This window comes from Mugil cephalus, chromosome 10, assembly GCF_022458985.1.
Source record: "Mugil cephalus isolate CIBA_MC_2020 chromosome 10, CIBA_Mcephalus_1.1, whole genome shotgun sequence".
In the NCBI taxonomy this organism is placed as follows: Eukaryota; Metazoa; Chordata; class Actinopteri; order Mugiliformes; family Mugilidae; genus Mugil; species Mugil cephalus.
Window position 1 is genome coordinate 12049121 of NC_061779.1, and position 26400 is coordinate 12075520.

The 26400-nt window shown below is 40.0% G+C and overlaps 1 protein-coding gene across 9 annotated transcripts in view; it reads left to right on the forward strand.

The window, feature by feature from the left end:
• Positions 1 to 23832: 23832 nt before the first annotated feature.
• shank3a (SH3 and multiple ankyrin repeat domains 3a) overlaps positions 23833 to 26400 on the forward strand; it is a 131439-nt gene continuing 128871 nt past the window's right edge. For all 9 annotated transcript variants that reach the window (XR_007113519.1, XR_007113518.1, XR_007113520.1 and 6 more), the window contains exons 1-2: positions 23833 to 23910; positions 25259 to 25711. Coding sequence is in view for 6 of the 9 variants with exons in the window: in XM_047595644.1 (XP_047451600.1) it covers positions 25397 to 25711 (315 nt within the window). In the remaining 3 variants the exon portion in view is untranslated. The remainder of the gene's footprint in view (positions 23911 to 25258; positions 25712 to 26400) is intronic.

Here is a 26400-nt window from a genome sequence, read left to right on the forward strand (position 1 = left end):
CATTTGGCATTCCCTCTGTGCGCAGCCCTCATTATCGTATTCCTATGGAGTGCACTGGCATTTGACATGCAGACACCAAAGACTCTGGCAGCATTGCAGATCAACTGCCACTCACAGCAGTACTCTCTCTCTCTCTCTCTCTCTCTCTCTCTCTCTCTCTCTCTCTCTCCCTCTCTCTCATTGAGTCCTTTCCTCTATCTGGTCTCGTCGTCTCTCTCACTAGACCTCAAAGTGGGGATGGACCTAAGGGACACTGGGTTGTCACTTGCTTAATTTGGTTTTATTCAGATCATTGTGAGTGAGGTTAGAGTTGTGTCTGTCTGTGCAGACGTAGAATATGAGGGTCAGGAGAGGCATCCATGCAGCTGTTAAAAGGTGAGCGTTTTGGCATTTGAAAGTTTCCTCATTTGTATGGACAGTTTGAAGACATCTGTTATTGCAGATGCCATATACATGAGCATGGCTCATATCACTTTCTTCACTCCTACTTATCATTATGACTTAACGGCCTTCAAAGTTCTGTAAAGGTCAATTGACTCCCCTGTGTGGTTTGTGTTTTTTTCTGCTTGTCTTTTGTGCAAAACACTTTATGCTTTTTGATCATGTTTTATGCGATAAAAGTGTTCTTTTCAAATTAAGGGAAAGAATATTTATGATAATTTTTTGAGCTCGTGAACAGTAGAACATAATTTTCAAAGAATGTAAACACACGTGGTCTAACCTTTGTTTTGTAGTTCTCTGTAGTATCTCACAGGATTCAGGAGTGGGTGGAGTTTCCTCACTTGTGATAGAGATCGCTGAGTTGAAACATACAGTTTGTCACAGCACAATAAAATAGGGAGATGTTCACCAGTTTGATGACAAAGGCGCAGTATTTAGAACGAAATTATGACAAACTACATAGTTGTGTTGCTAACACAGTATTAGAACATGCTGCAGCATTGTTTTTCTAAATGCTCAAATATCAATGTGGTTGATACCGTTTATCTTGTTTTTTTCAATGTATTGAGTCACTGTATTTATTTATTTTTTAAATTTTACGACTGTGCTGAGCTTTTCTTTGTGTGATAGTCAGAGTTTCTTCATCAGTTGTCTGCCACTGAAATATATCACTTTAGATTTGTGCTGCTCAGTTGATAATACTTTTGTATCTCTGGCTGAAAAAAGAACTCTTTCTCATGGATGTTGTCAGTTGTGGCTAAAGAGGTGACGAATCTGCAGAAACAAAGTTGCAGCTTTTGGTTTACCATTTACCCTTTTTGAAATATAGTACACTATTTAATATATAGAAGTTATGGATCTCATCAACTCAGTCCCAATTTTGACATTAGAATATTCTATTGGTGCTCAGCCATTAAAAAAGAAAGAAAGAAAGAAAAAAGAATGAAATTGAAATGTTTGGATGGTGCCCCTTTTTCGTCTCCGTCTTGTTGGTGAAATGAGTACCTGAGGTCAAACCTCACCCCAAGACGAGTTTCTTGTCACTCTGCTGTCACCTGGTTTATAAAAGCCAAATGCCCAAATCATTCAAAAAATCTGCTTGAAATAAGAGTTGCTGACATTCGCTGTCAGTCTCGATATCTGCTGTTAGCTTTTCGGTTGTTTGTTTGTTCCCCTCGACGCTTAACTTGCTAGCCATGCTGATTCAATTGTTTCAGTAGAAGTGAAAGAGGGCTGATAGATGTTTTCCCAGGAGGACACTTGTTTATGATCCACATCATGATTATGAATATAAGTGACTGATATCAAAATACTGTGTAGTATATAAATATATACTTTTAACATTTTATGTAATTGCAACTACAAAAACTTTCCAAAAAAGTTTGGAAATAAAAAATCTCCCATGAACCAGGTGACAGAGGTCCCATCTATTGATGCAAATATGAAGACTTTATAGTAATAATGAGTCATTTACTTTGTAGTAGATAGTAGTACTTAATTTTAATCCTGTGAAAAAATAGATGGCTATCATTGTTGTGATGGTTATTCAGAATAAGCTGCTTAAATGAATACATTAATAAATTAATTCAGATTAATTCATTCTCTAAAATGACTTTAGCACAGCCACAGATGAACACACATAAATTGCCTCAGAGTAGGTCCACAATTAGTTAGCCAACAGTGTTGGCAGTTGAGTTGGTATTTATAGCCTGTGGTGTGTCTTGGGATGAGGCCAGATGGACAGGCGTGATCCTATTACCTCTGTTACTTCTCACGGTTGGAGTTCTGCCTCCAGATCCAGCATTCCAACAGTAGACAATAGTACACATGGACAGCTTTGGTCTTTCTGTTCATTAACTCTGAGAATACCCCCGAGTTTCCTGCATGTCCAATCAGAAAGCGGGACGGAGCATGGTTCATGGTATGTGTCTCTAAAGAAGGGTTGTAATGTTGTAATTAGATGTTTACATCAGTGCATTGTACCCAGTGCTGTGTTGTCTGTCTTTTAAATGCAACATGTTAATCTTAGTCATTCATAACTTTTACAATTGCTTTTCATGGCAACTCTTGAATAGTTCTTAACATAAAAACAGGATGGATGAATAAGAGCTCTCTGAGATCTAGGGAAAGTAAGTGAGAATGGTTTGGCAGAAGGGTGGGAAACATTGTCTTGTTGGTGATTGGCTGTTGGTCACGGTGTATGACTCATGTGCAGGTCATTCATGTTTCACACACGGTGCTGTTTGGACGAACACGCCTCTTCCACTTGTAAACGATGCAGCTTTTAAACTTCCTTTCATTATTAAAGACAGGGTACGGTAAAATTGAGTGATGAGCCAAAAATCTTGCTCTAAAACTCGATGAAGAATGGGCTCTTGTCGTTTTTAATGATTCTTTATACTTAATTGTTTGCAATAAAATGGCTTCAGGGCCAACATCCCACTCTAAACCCTCTTAAGAATTTGTTTAATACAAGACAGCTCTGACAATAAGACAGACTCAATTTCCTGGGGTTATCCACACATTTTTAATTACATCTTGCAGAAACTTCCATTTCATACCTGCAATGAAAACAGCACAGGAAGATTAATAGATTTGTGGAGAAGGAAGTATGAAACTTTATAGCTGTTGTTTAAATGGATGGCTGTAAGCAGTGATTGTTATGAGGATGCTTTCACATTTGTGTTTAAATATGTATGATGACTTCATTTTCCTTTTCCCCAAAGTCTGTTTCATGTTATCTGTTTTTTGGTTGTGAATAGAGAGAAGGAGGATAAAAGATGTTATCGCTCTGTCAGGATTGGAACTGGGAATTGAAGGGTCTTAGAAAATATAAAAGGAAAAAAAAAGACCTCAATAGATTTTTCTATGTTTTTCTTGCATTTGCTCACAAGTTAATTGGTGCATTAATCTGTGGTGGTATATCTGTCAATATTAGCTTAGCTATATTTTTGTTTGATTCAGTTGAGGGGATTCTCAATGTGAAATTCATAGCTTTCCACATTTCACTCTATTATGAATTCATTTATTAGTATTATTCATTTTTGTGTTTGGAGACTGCATTTTCCCATAAATAAATATTTGTTTAGTACCACATTCAAAATTCAACGTTGTTTTCTACTTTAAAAAAGAATATGTGAGATTTTAGTTTTGGTTTGGCAGAAACATTATTGTGAAACTCATGAGGGGAATTGTCTGTGAAGCTTCTCAGTGATCCAGGTCATCATACATCCAAAAAAGCTGAAACAAGGGCAACTCTGTGTTTCACTGCTCACTCATCCAAATAGCTTCTAAACTTCAGTGAGGCTCCGGGGCTCAGGGTGTGAACAGGGGTGCAATAGCAAGAGTGCGCTATGCTGACTTCAATATTCCACAATATTATTTGCTGTAACTGTGGTTACAAGTTCCAACTGAAAGCTTCAACTGAAAGCATGTGATTATTTTATGCTTAGCATAATTAGTATGTGTGAAAATATGTTTGTTGAATGATGTTTATCCACCCAACATTATGTTAATTGACATATGTAGTTTGTGATTTTGGATGCTGGTGTAACACAATAACAACTTCTGGTTATACAGTAGAATATAACTGAAACATCCTTTCAAACATACACATCATGGAAACATGGCAATCTCATTCTTCCCCAAATCTACCATCTTCCCTATTTCTACTGCACTTTGCTTCCAAACTTTGATGTGGATAGTAGTGAAGTTTAAAATCATGCAACACATCATGTGTGTTCTCCGTGCAGACATTGCTGCATCAGTGACTTAATGAGAAGAAACTGTTGTGTGTCTAACACCAGTCGTGCGTCCTTTATTTCTGACAGTGAGTTTCTCAGTTTGATGCAGTTTGATAACTCATATGGACAGAAATCGTTAGTTTGATTGACATTTATATGAAGAAACTCTACAAGTCAAATTGCCCTTCTTTGGCATTTTTTGATATTCATAAGATAATAAGATCCCACAGTATCTATGGTGATATACAACCACTGAGTCTTTACTGATTGCCATGCTGAGTTAAATCAGCATGGATTATCAGTGTCAGGACTGATAAATGTGGTATCTTGAGTATACTCATTTTGGTTAGTTTCCTTGCTGAGGCTTCTCTTTGGTCTTTATTTAGCTGCAGGCAACCACAGCCACAGACCTCAGGGTTGGCTGCATGGATACTGGATGTAAAAGTAAAATATACGCTTGCTGATGAGGTGCTTTACCTGAGGTAACACCACTTGCCTGTTCCCCAGGCAGATAAAATGTTGAAAATGAGTTGTGATGGGGCTTTAGCATACCTGAATGTCACTTTGACCTTAAAGTATGGAGATGTGTTATGCACACTTAAAGTGCATTGATCCGCATTGTCGGGGTAAATGAGGGCATGCAGTTTCAATTTTATTCATCTATTTGTTTTTTGAGAGAGAAAGTTTTTGAACTTTTATTTGGAAAGTGGAGATCCTCTGATATTCATTGGTGAGTGCCAGTGCAAGACAGTCTTCTGCAGTGTGTGTGTTGCATTATGTGTTGCTTATAGGCTTAATGTTCTGGTCTAGCAGGTGTTTTCAGTCTGTTTATAGTGATTCTTTCAGAGTCACTCATCCCAAAAACAGTGTAATTGGCCAGGTTTAACCCGCAGCAGCTTCTGGTGGCACATGTAATGTGTTTTACTGCCAAGCAGGGAATAAATTTGTGACAACTGAAAACAAAGTTCATGGAGTTCCCCAACATCTTTAACGAAGAAACGACTAGAAATCTTCCAAACAGCCGATGATTATGACATTGTAAATTGTGAGCTAGACAACGCAGGCGTCTGTTAGTCTACAGGTTTTACGACTGACTGTATTTCATGTTTCACTTACAAGAGATAAAAACGTCCACAATGGAGGACTCTCATTATATTTTTTGCGTGATTGTAATCATATTTTTCACGGGGACATGGAAGTGCCACAAAATAACAAAAGAAATGATTAAGATCAAGGTTAAGTGGATTTGATTTATACACTAATCGTCACAAAATCTATCTACTAGTATGAGAGTGGTTTGTAAATGTTATAGGGTGTGTACCATACTTACCATAATGCACATAATTTCAACTTATTTGGAGCAAAAATTAGAAGACGCACACTATCCCTTTGTCCACACTGGCTTAGTGAGTGGTGTCGAATTGAACAAGCTGCCAGCTACTGTAATTATGTATCCAAGTAACTGTTCCAAAATAGTACTTAAATAAAACAACCACAGTGATAAGTATTGTATTAATTTGAATGATTAAAATCACAGTAACACGTGCATATTACCATCCAGTCTACCAGCGTGAGTACAGCTCATTAATTATCATGCTGTATCTTGCTGAATTAAACATTAAAAAAAAACAACAGTATTTCAACATGCAGCAAGGCATAAATTTTTGAGTCAGAAACACTCCACAATGTTTTTTTTTTTCTCACTTGTGATTCCTTTGCTGCTTCCAAACAACAAAACATGCACACCTCTGCAAACTCAGAAATGAAAGTGTAATCCTGTGACTGGGTGCCATACCATCACTTATTACTGATTAATCATCCCGTGACATGTGGCAACAGAGGCCTGTTTTCTCTCCTGCACCAGGATTAATGGTTTAGTCAGATCAAACTGCTGACAATTTAATGTTATCCCAGATCTGTTGGTTCTTTGAAACACTTGTTGGGTTGGTTGTCATAGCAACACATTTATCAAGGTCAGATCTACCGAGGAGCAGGCTGATCCAATGCAAACAGTGAAGGAAATGGATTTACCCTCGGATGGAGATGAAGCCATTTGTATGATAAATTTAAATCACTTTGTCGATGACAAAGGACGAGTGCTGAGCAGTGCGTTTCTAGCATCTGACTACAGAGGTGTCAGACGTGTCAAGCTGTAAAAAAAACCTCTCGCAAATGAACTATTTCAGATTTTTCATGTGATTATTAATGGCCTGCTAAATTCTCAAGAGGAAGCAGTACACAAACATCTTCAGATGCTTGCATTTGTCCTCTCTGGTTTTCTTTCTATAGCTGTTGCTGTTTATTATTCAACTATGTACGTTGACAGCATACATTACTGTTGTGACAACGGAGAACTATTTCACTCGCTATCTATCGCTGCTGTTCTTTGAGAGGCAGGGGAAGCACTTTTTTTATTAGGTATTTTTCATTGTGTAAAAACAAAAGATATAATTCATTGGATATATCGCCTCAAATGATAGAAAGTTGTGTATAGTATATGTAATGTATACATAGTAATCATGTGCCTACCTGTTACACAACTTTTGAGTGTTTGAAATGTTATGAATTAAAACCCACAGCTGTGCTACAACTATGCTGAGCAAATAGTAGCTTAACCATAGATATAATACATATTCATAGACAGGTGAGCTGACAACAATTGATGAAATGTAAAAGGCTTATAGAAGTGTAGAGCTGAAAGTGACAAGGAGAGGATGACTAATGGTATTTTATTTATTGTACTGTTGTTTTTTTGTATTTTTAGGCTTTAAAAGTTTAGGCTTTAAAAGTAAGAAAACAGATTAATACCAATTTAAAATTTTGGTTTAAATGTTTGTTTGCGGACTTCTTTGTCTCTCCTTCTGTCTGCCTGCCCTCTATCATTTACATTAATCACCATCTTCATGAACATGCAAATTAAATCATAATTATGCAGACATCTTAGAAAGTGTATGGAAAGGCCGTTTCCCATCTTGTCTGGTTTACCATCACTCCTGCACCTCTGCTTAAAAGTCTGGCCGCTTCCCCAGACTCGCGATTCCTTTTTTTTTGTGTCTGGCCAGCTGGTTTCAAAGTAATTTGCTGAGGTTTGATGTTAAAGAGCCATTTCTTTTCCCATGCTGGTGAAAAATCACCATCTGTCCTGGTGTCTGTTCTGATCTGAGTCTGCCAGACCAACCTGCAAATGCACTTTAGCATCAAGTCCTATTGCCTGGACAATTTCATACAGTGTACACGCTGTGAAGGATTTACTGAAAATTAATTGAGAATGTTTTCAGTGTTGTAATTAATTTATCAATTAAACACACAACAAGTTCAGTACACAGAGTAAATGTGAATTGAATCAATATTGGGCGTGATAACCCTTTATATGGACAGAAATGAGCCTAAGCTCATGTTTAAGGAACTTGGCAGCATGGTTCTCCACACAATTTCAGTGAATTAGGATGTCTCATTGGAAGGTCAAATCTGTCTCTTAATGTAATCCTTGACTGACTGGGTTGGGATCAGGGCTTTGTGGGGGCCGTGCCATTCTTGTTCTTCTTGTGAGGCTACATCGATTTAAGGCGAGTTAGATTATGCAAGAATCTTCGCACAGTACTGCAAGTTAATGTCTGTTTCTTGCATTAAAAAATCTTTTCAAAATAAGTATTTAATTAGATTTTCTTTCAAAGACGGTATTAAACTATAGTTTACCAAAGACCTAATTTAATACATGTCACTCAGGGAAGGATTTGTTCTAAATTTCCGTTTGTATTTTTCAATTCGTGTCTGTTTAAGATTCTTGCATTGCGCCACTGCATTCACAGCATCCCATAATATGTGCGCAGTCGTTGTCATCGACACCTTTTTAGTACATCTCAGTTTGGATAAGCAATGTGTTGAGGCCTGTAGGTCTTCACATTCATTTTAAGTTAATCTCTGTTTCACTTACACAGAAAGGTCAGAGACACATGGACACAGATAGTGTTTTAATCATAATTGTACAATGCATATATTAAGTAGTTTTGTTGTTCCAGCAGCAGAGATGAGCATGATTTGCATGTTTTTTAAAAGAGATGAGAGAGATGGCTTTTACACTGGCAGTTAATGAAGTCAATTTTGAATGCATGTGTGCGTCTCTCCTTCTCTCCTTCTCTCGTTCTTTATCTCTTCCTCTCTGTCATCCTCTGGGCTGAATTAATGAGAGATCAGTGAAAGGATGTTTACAAGATTAACGAATACTGCAACACTTAAGTCTGTGTATATGACTGTCAGTGGGGGCCTGCATTGTCCCAAAGGGACTGTGGGGATTACACCAGCAGATAGTTTAGCAGATCCATTAGTTTTTGTAACAGCAATGGATAGTACAGAAGTGAGCTGAAACTGCTGCAGCTGATATGCTTCATACACGTGTATGAATGAATTCCAGATATAAATGACACAGATTACTACATGGCCTCTTATGTAACACAGAGGCCATGGACTAATATATGTCAATTTTCAGGTTGTCTTGTCTGACCCGTAAAGTTAATACTGACCCTAAATTCATTAAGAGTCTTTACTCAAAGGAAGTTTATTAACATTAACATAACTTTTATGTATTGATTTATTTATTTTTGCCTAGTCACGTTTTACTGGGCAGACATGGCCAGAAACGCATTGATTGATTTTCCAGCTGCCTTATTTTTCCTGCTTCTCATCACTAATCCTCTCCTCTCTCCTTTTTTTCCTCCCTCTGAGCCTTTGTAGGCTTATGAGTGATTCCACTAAAGAACATTTTTATACAAAATCTGCTACCTCAATCTGGGACCGTCTTTGTATGTAAATATGATTTGGCACTCTACAAGATATTTAATTATTTCTTTTCTAGACTCACGATTAAATATTCATATCCAGGAGAATGCTTACTCAGAAAATGGATATACAAGGTAATAGCTGTAGTTCGGCTTGTTTCACCTGTAAACAGATGCTAATCACCTCTCCACATCACTACAGCATTTCCACCTCCCGCTACATTACACTGGGCATTTTTCGGGGACGGATCAACTGAAGAGATTATAAGAGCAAGACTTATGAGAAATTGTAAAGGACCTTGAAAGATTGACCATGAAGTTAAAATACATTTGCGTCAAGCTGTTCTTATTAAATGTCTGCATCCACATACTTACGCAGAGTATTTTGCACACTCACACACATCAAATGTCCCCTTAAGTTTAGGAGAGCGACAGGTAATTACCATTGGCAAAAAGGTATTGACACCACTGAGAGCGAGAGAGAGAGAGATGAGAAGAGATACTCTACTGAATTATTCCAACTAATTAGTTCTCCCGCAGACCTATGGGAGCTGTGTGTGAGTTCAGCAAGGTTTACATGTATGTGTGTGTTTGAGTGTAGAGTGCCAATGACATTTTTTTGTGTGAGAGGCAAAGGCAAAAACTTTAAAACTGAAGGCACACTTTTTTTTGTCAAGGGGTCACAATATAAACTTACTTGGGTTTTATTTAAACATTAAATTACTCCAATGCCCAGTGAATTTTGCAACTGATCATGACTGTTCTCCTTAGTTTAATATGTATTTTATTTTTAGCCTTAAGACCACTTGTATCTGTGTTAACATGTTGAACTTGCTGAACATAATTTAAATTAATTTAGGTGCTAGTCATTACTAAAGCCGTGCATTTAAACATCAAGGGTCCATCTAGTTTAGAAAAATATTAATGTACTGTAGTTTGCATGTTTTTCAAATTTGTAACGTATAGAAAACATCTTTAAAACACAAGCTTTCAACCTCTCTTGGGGCTAGGTCTCCATGACAACCCTTCTGACTTACATATTCATTTTTCAAAGAATATAGGTTGATGAAAAGCGAACAGAATTGGTGCCTTGAGTAGATGGTAGGCAATGATGAAATCTGAAAAAATGTGAAATCTGAAGGGTATTCAGATGTTATGGGGTGTGAGGCGTTAATTAACTGTGCTGAGCGTGCTTCATAAGCGACACTGCTTTGGAAACTGAAATGGAAATTCATTCACCAGCCCCATCATCCCATGCAGGCTTAGTGTGCGGCATATTAGTGAACAACAGGCTGGGTGTTTTTACCGTATGAGTGCATATTTGTGGCACCAAACAGCTGTTTCTATGTGTTACATGCACATATGCACACTGCTGCACTGATTATACCACCCCTGAAGATGCTCAGATGTGTACGTAGTAAACATCTGGTTCAGCGGTAGGGTCAACTACACAGCAAGTTCAGCGTATTAATGCACCCCTTAATGCAGCTGTGTTCTTGTTGTATTTTCCGCACGCATTACGCATTCACTTTTTATTTACAATTCTTTCTTTTCGATCGTTTTTTTTCCTGTTCCAAGTGGTTAGTGTGCTCTCTGAAGCAAAAAATGAAAAGATAAAATAAATAAATAAAATCATTTGGGGGAGCAGCCCTTAATTCGCTGCCCCTGAAACAGAAGGGGATCGTTTTTCTCTCCTGGCTATTAGGCTGAAGGGCTGCAATTTCACATGCAAGCAAATGCGGACACGCACTCGTACACACCCTTATGAATACACACATGCGCGCAAAAGCACACGGCGCTCTGTGGACTCAAAAGTGTAGATATTAGGTCATTATTGTGGCTTCGGAGAAGTGAACACTTCATCTCTAACCCGTCTCTGGAGACTATTGATTAGCCTTTCCCCTGCAGAGTTGTGTATGCGCACGTGTGTGTTTTTTTGTATTACATCCTAGAGGAAATGTCGGATTTGAACAACGGATAAGATTTTATTTACCCAGCAGCCTTCATCCAACTATATTTTAGCCGCTACCTGATGGAAACAAAACGGTCTCACTGCTACCTTGACTGTTAAACATTTAGAAATTTACAGATTTATAGTTTGTGCATATGATAAACTATCAAGTCAGCATGTGGCGTGATCCTGGTGTCCAGTCGTACCTTCACTATATTCCAAACAATGAATATGTGCTGTAGTTGTTACCAGACATTTAAATGTCTGGCAGCTCTGTCTGTACATTCTGTTGCAACCCCTCCTACCCACACTGTTTGTGTAACATGCTCTCCTCTTAGTCTCTTGACACCTAGTCTGCCCCCATTGCATGTGTAACTATTGTCACTGAGGTGCATTTTATAATAAAGTTATTTTTAACCACACCTATTATTTCCAACATCATAAACTATCCAGTGCTCTGGGCCTTCTGCCAGTACTGTCATTGCAGTGTAATAGGTAATACATCAGCATGCCTGTGTGTGTGTGTGAGAGCATGTGTGTGTGTGTGTGTGTGTGCCAATGGGTTAGAACTCAGCATTTTTAGACATAAAGTAAAATTGCTCCCATTCCAGATTAAACCTGTGTCATATACGATATGTTATAAAAACTGGTTTCAGTGGGTGTATGATATTATCTCTAAATACATAAGCTGAGATGAAGACAATAATAGCAGTGGTCTGGTGCTCCGTGACATGCTGCAGCCTGTAGTTCTGAGAATGAGTTTTTACACCCAAATGCCCTGTGCACTAATGTTTGATATGCTGCTTCTCTCCCTATTGCTCAGCTCCTACTGCTGTACTGTAATTACTGCGCTTGGCAGACAGTCACGACACATTGACAACAGACAAAATTTGGGTCTGGGGAGAGGATGAGCAAAAGAAAAAAGAGATGTGGGGGTAGGGATGGGTGTTTTGAGGTAAGAATGTACTGCAGAATTTTTCTAAACTTACAGAACGATTACAATACTGCGAAAAGTTTAGTCAAAGAGGGAGCTATATAGGCTGAGGTGTGTGTGTGCTTGCCTCTGTGTCTGTTACACAATACTTTTCTTTGGTGATAATCGGGAATTCTAAATGGCAGTGTTTATACAGGATCAGATTAATCCTCTTCCTGAGACACACCAGTAAAATAAAATGTGCCACTCTACACTCCATCAGAGACTGGACATGAGCCTTCTGAGAGTGTCCTGTGGTGTCTGGCTTCAGGATGACCAGAAACTAGTGACACTAGGATTTTGTTGTAAATATGCCAAAAGCACAAGTATGTCTGTTTCAGCTAAGCCTTTTAAGACCGATATCAGCATCTGGTTTAATGCTAAACAGGATAGAGCTAAACATGTACTTATGATTGTGTCATGATATCTTACGAAATGTACAGTGGTAGCAAGCAGGCATATCAAATGGAGTTTATAATGGGAAATTGCTTACGTGTAAGAGTCCCACAAAACAAGTAATTCAGGCCCAATCCATGAACCTCGGCGCCCTTTGAAAGCGACAGTAAACGGTTTCCATTTTTAAAATGATGTCTTGATGCCATCTGTGCACATCTGTTTTGCCATCTCTTCGACTCGAAATCATGAGCACATAAACGCAACCGCTTTCCTGAATAAGTAGAAGAGGCTCATAAGAAAATACTGTTGCAATTTTCAAACATTAATCAACATGACATTGCAAAGTGAAATGAACTTCCTTCTTCATTTTGTGATGCAGTATTTCACAAACTCTTGATGTCACTGGAAGCTGTTTGTGCGCTAATTAATTGTGTCATATTAGGCAACCGATGGAACTGCTATGGTTGGCTGTTGTCTGTCGATGGTTTCGGGCACATTGAAGTCTATTATCTTCGAACCGCCAGCTGTGGATCTTGTAGGCTTTCACCAAACAACATCTGGCATTAGAATAAATTCAGAGAAATGCCACATATCTAAAAGCTACATATTTAACATTTGTTCACTAAGTACACAGTTGGAGGCAAACAGGAATCAGTCAATATGAGAGTGGTATAATGTTCAACACATTGATGTTGCCATGGTAAATCCCAGAGTTGGCCCACTAATCAAGCAAGAAAGACATATGAAGAATGAGGACCACGCCAAAAATCAATCAGTCAGACCTCTTTTGAGTAACTTCTGAATAAAAAAAGTTGGTGGCAGCTCACTTGGTTTTGGCCAAGCTACAGTTAAAGCGCTTTGGCAGCTTTGGTAAAATTATTGTTATTTTTGTTTTGTTTGTTTTATTAAATGTGATTAAACACCTGACGGGTTCCTTATCACTTGTCTAATAAGATTGCTACAGTGAAGCATGGTAGTGGCAACATCATGCTATAGAGATTTGAATCAGAGACAGAGAGAGTGGTGGAATAAACTGGGTCTGAATAATTTTGTACATTTGTACATGCTATTTTTTTTCCAGTTTTATAAGTTCTATATAAATTGTATTCAGTTAACATCAAATCAAATCAAATTATGTTTTTCAACCCAACTAAAAATGGAAGGGGAATTGAATGCTTTCTGAATGCATTGAAATTTCGTTTGTTTCCAACATCATCTCATTTGAAATAACAGAATGTAGTCAAGCAAATCATTGTATAATTCACAGATATTACACGTTCAGTAATTCTAGACAGTTCACAGCAAACCGCCTTGTCTGGTTGAACTGCTGTTTAGTGATGTGTAGCTGTTATAGTCTACCATTTTGCCATCTTTTCTCATTATTTAGTGATGGAGTTAGGTTGGAGCTGAACCACAGTGTTTTTGCCAGATCTTTATCAGCTTTTGTGAAGATAACAGAGGAACAGTGGAAAAAGAGGCTTGCAGCAAAGATTTGTCTAATGTGGCCATTGTCTGTTTATGTGTGTGTATACACATATTTAATTATTTATATGGGCACATTCATGCATTTTAAGCTCAGATTTAACAAGTGAAAGTTGGAGTGCATGCGTTCAGCAGTGGTTTTGCATTCATACATCTAGAACTGGTACGATACTCATTATGCAGCCCAAATGATGTAGTTAACCTGACTGGCACTATGTAAAAATGAACTGTATGTTGTGAGAATTTCTGATTATTGGACTGATTAACAAGGTATTCAAACTGACCAAGGCAATTTGTAGCATGATTTCAGTTTTCGACCCACCGGCTGTGGATCTTGTAGGCTTTCATCGAAAACATCTGGCATTAGAATCAATTCAGGGAGATGCCACGGACTAAAAAGCAACATTTTTAACATTTGTTCACTAGGTTCACACAGTCGGAGGCAAACAGGAATCAGTCAATATGAGAGTAGTGTAGTGTTCAGCACACTGATATTGCCATGGGAAATCCCATAGTTAGCTGATCTGCCAAATTGATTAACTGATCAAGAAACAATTTAACAAGTGAAAGTTCTGAAGTGGTTTCGCAAATTTCATCCTCTTTACCAACAAATTGCTCCAGTGCTACATGACCTATTACTTTTGTATAAATTCATGCTAGTGTTTGCGTCTCTCTTACATAATTGCCTGCATGGACAGTGTTAACAGAATAATGTTACACTGTAGCTGCAAAAAATTACATGGTTTGTACTCTGCATTCATGAATTTCTGCATGCGTGTTGGTCTCACACACTGCCTCCGCCGCAACTGGATGTAAATTCTCATCCTGTGGGAAACACTAGAGGCTGCTGCTTCTAATGATCCCCCACTGCCACTGGATTGTGTCGTGACCCAGATACAGTTTTTCTCACAATGACAGATGGTGATCAATAACCATAAAAGCTCAGAAAGAGATGGCTGAGTAATGGCTCAAGTCCCTGGTATGAACATTGGCTTGCATTGAAATGTCCCTTAGCTCGCTGGAATTATGTTCTTAATTTATGCTGTAATTCTTCATGTATGTGTACTAGCCTACACATAAATTATGAGTTATATGTATTGTCATTGTTTTTAGAAGTAAATGCATAACTGCTCAACACAGTGTGTGAAACAGCAGTTAATGGTATGTTTGGAGCATTGCTGCAGCAGATGCAGATATTGCGGTTTGCAATTTGTCTTGCTTTGAGCTACTTAGATAAGTTTTAGATTAGTTTTATCTATTTACTCGATTGTTTAAGTCAAATGTAAAATAGCCCCAGACATAGTCACCCACACAGTGCAGAGCAGACTTGTTACTGAACCTTCACAAGCCACGTTCCTCTGCCATTACATGATGGTTGCTATGGTACCATAAATGAACAGCTATCAAAGTATCAATTAGAGGCCTGGAGACTATTCTCATTTGCTTCTCCTCTCTTTAATATTTAAAAATAATTCTGACTGTGAACAGTTCCAGTATAGTCTATAAGTTAATATACATTCACACCCATCAGCCACAGCATTACAGGGGATGTAATAAATACTGACCATCTTGTGACTATTGAAAAAAAAAACCTGGCCTCCAAATTCACTAGATCCCAAAGGCTCCCCACTAATAACATCCCTTTGTTTGGGGCTGCATTTTTGCAAATGGAGTTGGGGATTTGGTCAGGATTAATTGTGCCCCCAATGCTGAGAAATACAGGCAGATACTTATCCATCATGCAATACTGTCAAGAGACATATGATTGGCCCCAAATTTATTCTGCGGCAGGACAAAGACCCCAAGCATACAGCCAACATCAGTAAAGTAAAGAAGAACGAGAGGTCCTGGAAGTGATGGCATGGCCCCCACAGAGCCCTGATCTCAACATCATTAAGTGTCTCTGTGATTACAGAAGGATTTGAGTAAGTCTACATCCACAGAAGGTCTGTGGTTAGTTTTCCAAGATGTTTGGAACAGTCTACTTGCCTAGTTCCTTCAAAAGCTTTGTGCAGATGTACCTAGAAGAATTGATGCTTTCTTGATGGCAAAGGGTGGTCACACTAAATGGTGATTTGATTTCCAGTTTTCTTCTGCATTGTGTTAATTGATGAGAATAAACTATAAACACTTCCATTTTTGAAAGCATTCTGAGTTGGCAGTATTTTTTCCATACCTGCCTAAAACTTCACAGAACACAGAACTATATATATATATATATATATATATACAGTGGGGGAAATAAGTATTTGATCCCCTGCTGAATTTGTAAGTTTGCCCACTTCCATAGAAATGATCAGACTCTGGTTTTTATGGTTGTTTACTGGTTATGGGTATAGACAGAATATCAGTCGAAAATGCATAAAAAACACACAATCTAAAAGTTATAAATTGTTATGTATTTTATTAAGGGAAATAAGTATTTGATCCCCAAGCACAACACAAGTCAGTACTTTGTAGAGAAACCTTTGTTGGCAAGCACAGCGATGAGACGTTTCTTGTAGTTGGTCACCAGGTTTGCACACAGCGCAGGAGGGATTTTGGCCCATTCATCTTTACAGACAGTCTCTAAATCCTTCAAGTTTCTTGGCTGCCTCTTGGAAACTCGGAGCTTCAGCTCCCTCCACAGGTTTTCGATCGGGTTAAGGTCTGGAGACTGACTAGGCCACTCCATGACCTTAATATGCTTCTTCTTGAGCCACTCCTTTGTTGTCCTGGCAGTATGTTTTGGGTCATTGTCATGTTGGAAAACCCACCCACGAGGCATCTTCAGTGTTCTTGCTGAGGAAAGAAGGTTTTTGTCCAAGATGTTGCAGTACATGGCTGCATTCATTGGCCCCATAATGCGGTGAAGTTGCCCTGTACCCTTTGCTGAAAAACAGCCCCAAAACATGATGTTTCCACCTCCATGCTTAACCGTGGGTATGGTGTTCTTTGGGTCATACTCACGTTTTTTCATCCTCCAAACACGGCGGGTCGAGTTAATGCCAAATAGCTCAACTTTGGTTTCGTCAGACCACAGCACTTTCTCCCAAGCCTTCTCTGAGTCATTTAGATGTTCACTGGCAAACTTAAGGCGGGCCTGTACATGTGCCTTCTTGAGCAGGGGGACCTTGCGGGCACTGCAAGAGTTCAATCCATAACGGCGCAGTGTGTTGCCAACTGTTTTCTTGGTGACGGAGGTCCCAACTGCTTCCAGATCATTAACAAGCTCCTGCCGTGTTGTTTTAGGCTGCTCCCTCACCTTTCTCATCATCATCCTCACTCCATGAGGCGAGATTTTGCGGGGAGCTCCAGACCGAGGACAGTTGATGGTCCTTTTATGGGTCTTCCACTTGCGAATAATGGCACCAATAGTTGTCACCTTCTCACCAAGCCTTTTGCTGATGGTTTTGTAACCTATACCAGCCTTGTGCAGGTCTACAATCTTGTCCCTGACATCTTTTGACAGCTCTTTGGTCTTGCCCATGGTGCTGTAGAAGTTGGAATGTAAGAAACTGATTCTTAGAGCAGGTGTGCTTTATATACATGACGAGTTAAGATCAGGAGTATTGGTAATTAGTTGACTGAGCACAGCTGTGTGCCACATGCGCACCAGCCAATCTGTAGGAGCCTGAATTCTAAGTGAATTGTTGGGGATCAAATACTTATTTCCCTTAATAAAATACATAACAATTTATAACTTTTAGATTGTGTGTTTTTTATGCATTTTCAACTGATATTCTGTCTATACCCATAACCAGTAAACAACCATAAAAACCAGAGTCTGATCATTTCTATGGAAGTGGGCAAACTTACAAATTCAGCAGGGGATCAAATACTTATTTCCCCCACTGTATATATATGTATATATATATATATATATATATATATATATATATATATATATATATGTATATTCCATTTTAGGATCAGCTTGATGATTCAGGATTCATGCAGTATTTTATTTTTTGTACTGGTGGGGAAAATGGCCTTGTGACAGCATTGTGTGCTCAAAAAAATTGCGTACAGTCTCATCTCCCAGTTTTTTCATTTATTTGATAGCTTTAATTGGAGCCTGGCACAGTGACACCCTTGACCTCCCCAGCATCCTCAGCCCGCCTTTTAAGAGCTGTGGTAGTGTGTGGAGAAATAATGCAGTGCATGGTATGAAACAGATCTTAATTGGCTGGCAAGCTTTATGAAATTCTCTCTTGGGAGACCAATTGATTATTAATAGGAAAGCTGCATCAAAGAAACCACTGCCACTCTGGCAACACCTCTGGAAGCACGGAGATCTACAGATGCATCCACACGGATGTGTGAATCCCCATCTTTCTGTGGTAATAGAGAGAATTTATAAACACAGACAGAATTGTGTGGAAAACAAGAAGAAGCATGACAGCAAAGATGGGAAGAGGAATACTGTACGGAGTCTTAGTTTCTGTTTTTTTTCCCCCTCTATCTCTACATACATTTCCTGAAGCGCCATACCTTGTTTACAACTCTCTTTAGAAACACCTCTGACAGATACAAGTACAGCAAAGACACGGACCAACATATACACACCTCCCTCACCAACTTTGTTTTTCTCATCTATTTCTTACATATGCAGTAGACTCTTTTCACCTTTTGCATAATAATAGAGCTGTATGTGTGTTCTCTGTACCCCAGACAAGTGTTAAAATGTCACATCAGCAGCAGGCTTGCAACCTTTACTGACAGAGTATAGAGATTGCTTTGTCCTCGGATGTAACTCCTGCAGTATACGCATAAAAGTGGATGCAGAAATGTTTTTCTATTTCAGTTTGTCACATTTCTTGTTCTGTCTGCGGGGCGTGATGAGTTGAAAAGCCAAACTGAAGGAGCATGCTAAGCAGGATTTCAACCCTGCCAGCCAAACAAAAGAAGTTGATAACTTATACAAAACACAATATTATGACTACTCTGATTCAAGGCATAATATTGTAGTGTGTGTGTGTGTGTATGTGACGGACAGAGAGAGGGGGAAAATCCTTACTGACAGTATGGAGATTGCTGTGCACATCTGCTTGCTGGATAGCGACAGTGGCTTTGGGATGTGATGCAGCTACTGTAGAATATTGATTCCAAAAGCTTTTAGTGCGTGGCTAATTTTCCATATGGGTCCTCTGCATGTGGCCCTGGGCTCTGGATGGGTCAGGCAGTGTTTTGTTTACAGTGAGTGGTTATTCCCTGTGAGCTGGTGGTGTATTAGTGTGTGTGTTTCTGTCAAATGGAGAGACTGAGAATACGCATGTGTTTCACGGCTGACGTTAAACGAGGCAACTTTAGTAAAGCAGGTTTAGAATGGGGACCGTACGTGTCCAGTAGTATCCCCCTTGGTCAGTGGCTTTTCCTGCCCTTCAATAATGCTGGAAGTCCACGAGGTGCTTTCAAGAGATGTACAACCCTATGCAACTTATGCCCAAACTTTCCACGTGGATCAGACGTTCATCATTTTAAGAAACTGAAATGTCTTCCATGTGCACAAGTATTATGTTCTCTGCAGTGCACACTGTAGTCTTATCTAGCAGATGTTAGTCCTATTGAATATGAAGCTGTTGTGCTGCGTTACGTTACCTGTCCAGGAACTTCCACCTGCCTAGACTGTTAGAATGGAGAGCTGCTGTCACCAGTCATGAGTGTTCAGCCCACAGACAGTCCACCAGCTTTCCATCTGTATCCATCAGACCACTGTTGGAAGTTGACACAAAAGACATTGAACCAGTAGCCCAGAGAACAGCAGCTGGTTTGACAAGTTTACCTCAAATACCTCAGCTTGACTCTTCTAACCTTGGAGGTTACCCGACTCGATCTTTCCTATCTTCCGTCCTCAGAGACCACTTAGTTTTTGTGCTAGGGAACAGCCGAGCCCCAAAACGTAACGCTTTCCTCTCTTGGCCCATTGGTAGCCTGATCAAGTCCCACGTAGCACTTTTCAAAGACATGCCGCTTCCAAAAGCTGTGTCCTAATGCAGAGACACGCACTGCTGCTCATGCAGCTCTCAGGAGTTAAAGAGGGATGCGTGAGAGATAAAGAAAAGGTATAAAGAAATTGCTAGCTCCATCGAGTGTAAGCTAAATATGTTGTTCTCGCACAGTAATGGCAGAGTTAAGTCTAGTATGAAGAAAAAAAAACATTGGAAATTGAATAATCGATACTTGTCTCTTTGAGGATCAAGTGCATTGAAAGAAAAAATAGTGAGTCACACCTGGTAGCTTCTGCAGGACACAGAGCAGATGCATGAACCCGTATTCTCCTCAGCCTTACCAGTGAGTTGTCATTCAGATTCACTGAGAGTGCAGTACAGTAGTAGTAGAATAAATAAAAAAACAACAAAGTGTTCGGGACAGAGCGATAAAGTGTGCTGTGTTGCGTGTGCATGTGTGTGTGAATAAATGTTGCCCTGGGTGACTTTGGTTTGTGAGTGGCCATGACATTTGCTTTACCAGGTGTAGAGGACCGTGAAGCAGGCTCTGATGGGGACTGTGAACAGTTATCACATTTACTCCAAGCCATGGGCTATGTGGCTGGTTTGTCAGAGCTGACTGCATGTAATCTCTCCCTCCCTTTCTCCCACCCTCTTGCAGCCTCTCTCCCACCTCCCTTTTCTGTGGTTACTCTCCCAACTTCCCTCTTTCTCCACGCTCCCCTTCTCTCTATTTTTTTTTTTTTATTATTTCCTGGGCCCACTGACTGTTTCAGCTACATTCTCTCTGACCCTCTCTTCTTCATGCTATCTCAGCCAACTGCTCACCTTTATCTTTGTTCTTCCTTCTTACCTCAACTTGTTTTTTTGTTTTTTTTATTCATTGTGGGTATTTCAGAGGGGATCGGGTAGGGCTGGCTTATGGCTCACAGCGGATGGACAAATGCCTGGCATAAAAGCACGGTGGATGTTTCAGATACATGCATAGGTTGCACAGATCCATGCACACACTGCTCTGTATGGTCATGAATTATTCACTTTGTTTTCACTGGACTCGAGTGCAAGAGACAGGGTGGGAGGGGGTAGGGGGAAGAGATCTGAGCTGAAGAGAAAAGAGGCTGTAGCTGTTAGCTGAGGCATGGGAGCTAACCTCCTTATAATTCTAGTCCAGTCTCTTAATGTTCCAGAACGAAGGCATTTAGACGGAGAATATGGACTATGGTTTTAAACTCTAGGTACAGTTAGGCTCATTTTTCAATAAGATGTGTTGTCTTTAAACAGTTGTAAAATACAACGTGTCATCTCCTGATGCTGCACATATTATAAGGTGAATACAGACACTTGTAAGGAGTTATTCAGGCCTGACTATGACGGTGTTGTTTTTTTCAGGCTAGACTCAAGTTCCAGATATTGCCAGTGACGTAATATTTATAACATGCATCTACAATGCATACAGTTAAACATATATACAGTGTATACACACGTACAGTGAAAGTGGGTAATGATTCAGTGTAATAACCCATTGTTCATTCATTTTGAGTAACAAATTAATCTAATTAAATTGTGTAAAACAATCATTATAATCTCTGACATACTAAAGTAATGTTTTGAAAATTACACATGGTTTAAAACAAAATAATTAAATTTTCAGTGATTTAGTAAATGTATTTGTTTTGTCTAAAACCAACGAATGATTAGTAGTTTGTTTGACAATTACTTCAACCAGTAACCGATAAGAAGCTGTCCTCTGACCTGTTGTTTCAGCTCTAGTTGTTAATTTGCACATTCCTTCTTTAGGCGTCTGTATTATTTTAGATCTGAGTACACTCAGCCTGAAGCCTGTTAAAATTAAGGTGGGAAGTGGTTCAAACAGGCTGAATAAAAGTGCACTGCATCGTAAGACCGATTCTTTGTTCCTTGTCTTTTTCTCTTGCAATTAATGAAACCAGATAAATTGTTCCCTGCATGAAGATCTCTTCAAGTGCCATTGCCTGAACAGTTTATTTTTGTATGATGCAAGCTGGAGGAAATCTGTGCGGAGCCCTTCCTCTGCTATCTAAGGGAATTGTTATTGCTTATTGGCGAGTCATCTGAAGCTAACGCTTTGTCATGTCTCCAGAACTTAATATATGATAAAGTCCGCGCACATCTATTCTTCACACATCACATTCAAATATTGTGTTCCAGGTACAGACGTTGGCATTGAAAACTTTGTTGCTAAGAATATATTGTTCGGAAGACATCAGGACCATTTTGGCCGCTACGCCAAGGACACAAAATTGTATTATAAAATGTGTAGCTTGAGCTAACTTACAGCATTTACAATTTTTGTTACTCTAAAGACCGGTCAGGGAAAAGTCACAAAAGAGGTAGAGCAACCTGCTAAATCCTCTAATGCATTAGGACTACCTGCCATGCCCTTTCTTCACTGCTAATAGGATTACATACTGTGAAGTGTCCAGCAGTGGCTGTGAACCCGCATCCAAGCCGCTGTAGTCTTGGATGGTGGGTGAACCTATACCCCACACTTTTTATTAAGATGGAAATGTGTGATCTGGTAGGATTGAAGTCCTTGTTTCCTTGTGGACCTGCAGATATGTTTGGGTGAGCCTGAGCTTTACCAATATTTTATTTTTATCTAGACTAAAGGCAAACATGTGTTTCCAAATTAGCACTGTGGTATCTGGTGTGAGGCTCTTATGTCACTTAAGTCTTTTTCACAGTGTTGTTGAGCATAAAGGATAGCAGCAGGATTTTATTTAAACTCCTTTCCCCGAGAAGCTCTCTGCAGGAGTGTGAAGCTTTTTCCTACATAATGAGGTGATGTTTTTTGTCTGGAATCGTAATCACAGGAAAAACCAGGGACACACAGAAAGTTTGCAAGGTCAAGAATGACTGGCAGCAACTATATCCCTCTCTCATTTACATTTAATTAGTATTTGTTAAATTAATCAAAGTAGCTCTTCTTTTTCTATGTAACTAGTGGTGTTAATATCCTCATCTTCGGTATTTTAAAGCTACCGTTAAGATGTCTGATGACTGATGAAGCTTATTTGCTCCAATGGCATTTAATCTTGTTCCCTTCTCTCACTTAATTAACCTCCAGTGCCGGTATCTACGTTTATCAAATACAAATGTGTACATGGATGCTGTAACAAACAAGGGCATGTCTTCACAAATCACACATTCAGGGGACACAGAGCAGGCGGTTGCAGAGATTTTAGGAATAAAGGTGAAGATACTTTCAAAAACAGCAACATATAGAACTAACAAAATGCAATAAATTATTTCATAATACCGTAATAATACAGATTGAACTTTTACAGATCATGCATTTTTAAGACATGGTGATAAACACGAATAGAGCCACTGACTGTTAATCCTTTATCAACACCAAACAAAACCCACGAATGACTTTATATTGTTTGCTTTTTAATTTTCACAGTAACAGCAGAGGGCACTGAAACAACACAGCCACTATACCAGGGCAATCTTAAAGAATTGGACAAATACAAATGTGAACAAATCACTAAGGAGAAATACTGAACTGAGCTGACCTTTTGTAGCCTGACCAGAGCTCAAACCCTTCCCTTCACTCATGTAACACTATTTAACTTCTTGCGTGCAACAAAAATAGCAGTTCTTTTGTTTGTATTTCCTGTTCTTTTTTATCAGCATCTTATCGTAGGATTACCGAAACGCATCAAGTGAGTTTGTTGCAGAGGCGGTTCTCATTAGGTTTTGCTTTTTTGCCTCAGACAGACAGCTTCTCAGGGCTATTTTTAATTTTGTTCTGAAGGGTGATCTGCTGAAATGCTGCCACACTGGAGACTGGCTTTATCAGCTAGAGTTTTGAAGTTGGGGAATAATGTTTTGCCCAGGGAAGGGATCAGAATTTGGCAAGTCTCTCTGAATGTGATATTTCCAAATCCCGCGAGCGCCTGCTTCACCGTCAAATCTTGTGGTGCCGTAGAGAGCAACACCTCTCTAAGACCTGTAGTGGTAAGGGATGTGCTCCAAGGCATTTCCTCCTTAAAATTAGTAAAGAGACAAATCACAAATATTAGAAATGCCCTGTTCTAACATGTCAGTCACTGACAGCTAATGTGACTTCTGGTTTCTTCTGTCTGTTCTGTCACAGGCTGAGTCAATGATGTGGAGATCAGAGCTATGTGGAGGTGACACCGTCTCTTGCAGGACTGCTTGTTCTTCGCAGAAGGTATTTCTTAGTCATTCAGGCTGCATCTTCGGGTTGTTGTGGTACAATTTGGGGCCAGCCCGATCTCCTTTCTCTCAGTACTGCTTGATGGATCAGAATTTTAACAACCAAACTGTCACACCAGATTCCCACGCCATCCTTCGTGACTGCTGCCTGCTTTCATCGCTTTCTAATTCAAGTGCTCGCTTTAAACTCCACCTAATAAGAAAATGCTGTCTTGGGGCAGTTGGCTTCGCTTGAAGAAGGATGGCAGCTGGCACTGAGAACACAATGGAGCATAGCACTGACTTAAGATCACAATTAATAATTTACGGGCTCGCCACAAATGTTTTATGGCACATTTCCATTGCATGAGAATCTCACTTGCTCAAATGGTGGGCTGCGTAACTGGCAATATTCAAGCCCTCGAGTATTTGTCATTCACGCCACAAAAAGGTTGTGTACTAATCTCCTCTGATAAGATGAGATAGCGTGAATTGGATGAGCCGCTATCTTAAGTATTTTCTTTGGTCAATGTGAAAGCACGGACGTTTCCTCACATTCAAGAAACAAACATTTCAAAGTTTAAATCTCTTTGGGATGACTGGAAATTAATTTCAGATTAACATTATTATTTTTGTCCTTATTCGCAGTCCCCGTGTCAGGCAAAATGCAGATAAAAAAACAGCCCCTCCGTGAAAGAAACTCCCAGAGAAACCTTGTCCACATCGATGTACAGTTTGTTCTGTCTGCGTGTGACTGTTTTACCAGTGATGAGCCACACCCCCTACAGATAAAGTGAAGCATGAAGGCCAAATCCTGACCTGCATCGATCTGAACAAACACCACCCACCAACACACACAACGCTCGTGTTGTCCAAATGTCAGCACGGTGTTAGTACACTAACGCATGGGCAGCAGTGTGTGACAGCGGCGGTGTCACATATAGAGCATCGCAACGTTAGTCACATTAATTGGTAATAGTGCTGCCGTGAAACCGTTAACACACCTGCAGTTAACGTGACAGATCCACACACTTACCGTCTTCAGTATTTGGTTCATATATTTTGTTTTATTTAAAGACAGAATGTGCCTCTTTGCCTTGCTAATTGTTCTGGGATCATCGCTTGTGTAAATCAGAATTACATTATTTTACACGATTTTTTGAATGTGTTCTCTGCAGTCGTGCTTTGTCTCTACATCTCATGTCAGTTTTAGTTTCAAGTTCCCTTGGTACTTATCTTCTCTTTGTGTTTTTACCCCCAATCTCTCTGTATTCTCCCCTTGCCCCCTCCTCTTTTCCCTCTCTTCCCTCTCTGCCACCCTCCTTCCCTGCCTCTCTCTCCCTCCCTCCCCTTTTCCCTCCCAGGCGAGTGATGCATGCTGCAAACAGTGTGCGCGTGTAGTGTGAGCCAGAGCCCTCGGTGTATGCTTGTGTGCGCGTCCGAGTGTGTGTGTGCGGATAGAGAGAGAGAGAGAGACATAGACCGAGCCCCTAACACGGAGCATGCCTCTGCGTCCGGCAGCCGGCAAACATGAGCCACCCAGCCCTCCACGGCAGGACCAGCAGCAGCAGCATCACACACACACACACTCACACACACTCACACACCCTCACACACAGGCAGCAAACGGCAACCAGGGGGCCGGCGCTGACAGCAGCAGCAGCTCCCGGGAAGAGGACAGCGGTGTTCCCGTTCCTCACAGTGTTTCAGCTTTTCGTCCCGGCGCAGAGCGCAGCCACAGTGCAAGAGCACCCATGGAGGAGCCAACAGGCAACACTGTGGTCATCCGCATTGGAATCCCAGACCTACAGCAGACGGTAAGAGCTTGTTCTGTAGCTGCTGCTGAAGAGAGTATAAAAGAGAGGGAAGCTGCCTCTCCCCCTTCGTCTCTGACTTGACTGGTAGCTTTATGGTTTCTTTTTTTTAAATTATTATTATTAATATTTCTCTTAAATATTTTCCGATTCTCTCCTTTTTGCTCTTTCTTGTTTTTATCCATCCTCTATCCTCCTCTTTCTCCCTTTCTTCCTTGTCTTTTTGTTTTTGGTGTGCACACTTAGTGACTGTGTTTGCTCGCTGGCTTCTGGGGGTACCACTCTGCCCCGCCTATTCCACTGATGTCTCGCTAATAAATCTACCTCTTCATTAACTGGGCTTCAGCTGACTTTGACAACTGGCCACTTAGGGTGAGAGAGTGAGAGGGAGGGATAGGGGAGGGAGAGGGAGAGGGAGAGGGAGAGAAAGGCGTCAGGGATAGAGAAGCCTAATCCACGGGAAGACACGGAGTGGAGGATCGTGAGTTAGATATACGTGAACTGTGAAACTTCACCCCAACCTGTCTCTTTATTGCTGCTGTTGCTCAGTGCCCAGGCAGAATATCCGGTCCAACCCTACATTTTTCTTAATAAAGCAGCAGCAGTTCCTCTCAAGATGTAGCCTGTGGCTGTCTGGTATTGCGGCCACTGAAAATATGCAGAACCATTAGATTGTGGCAGTGATTGTTTCT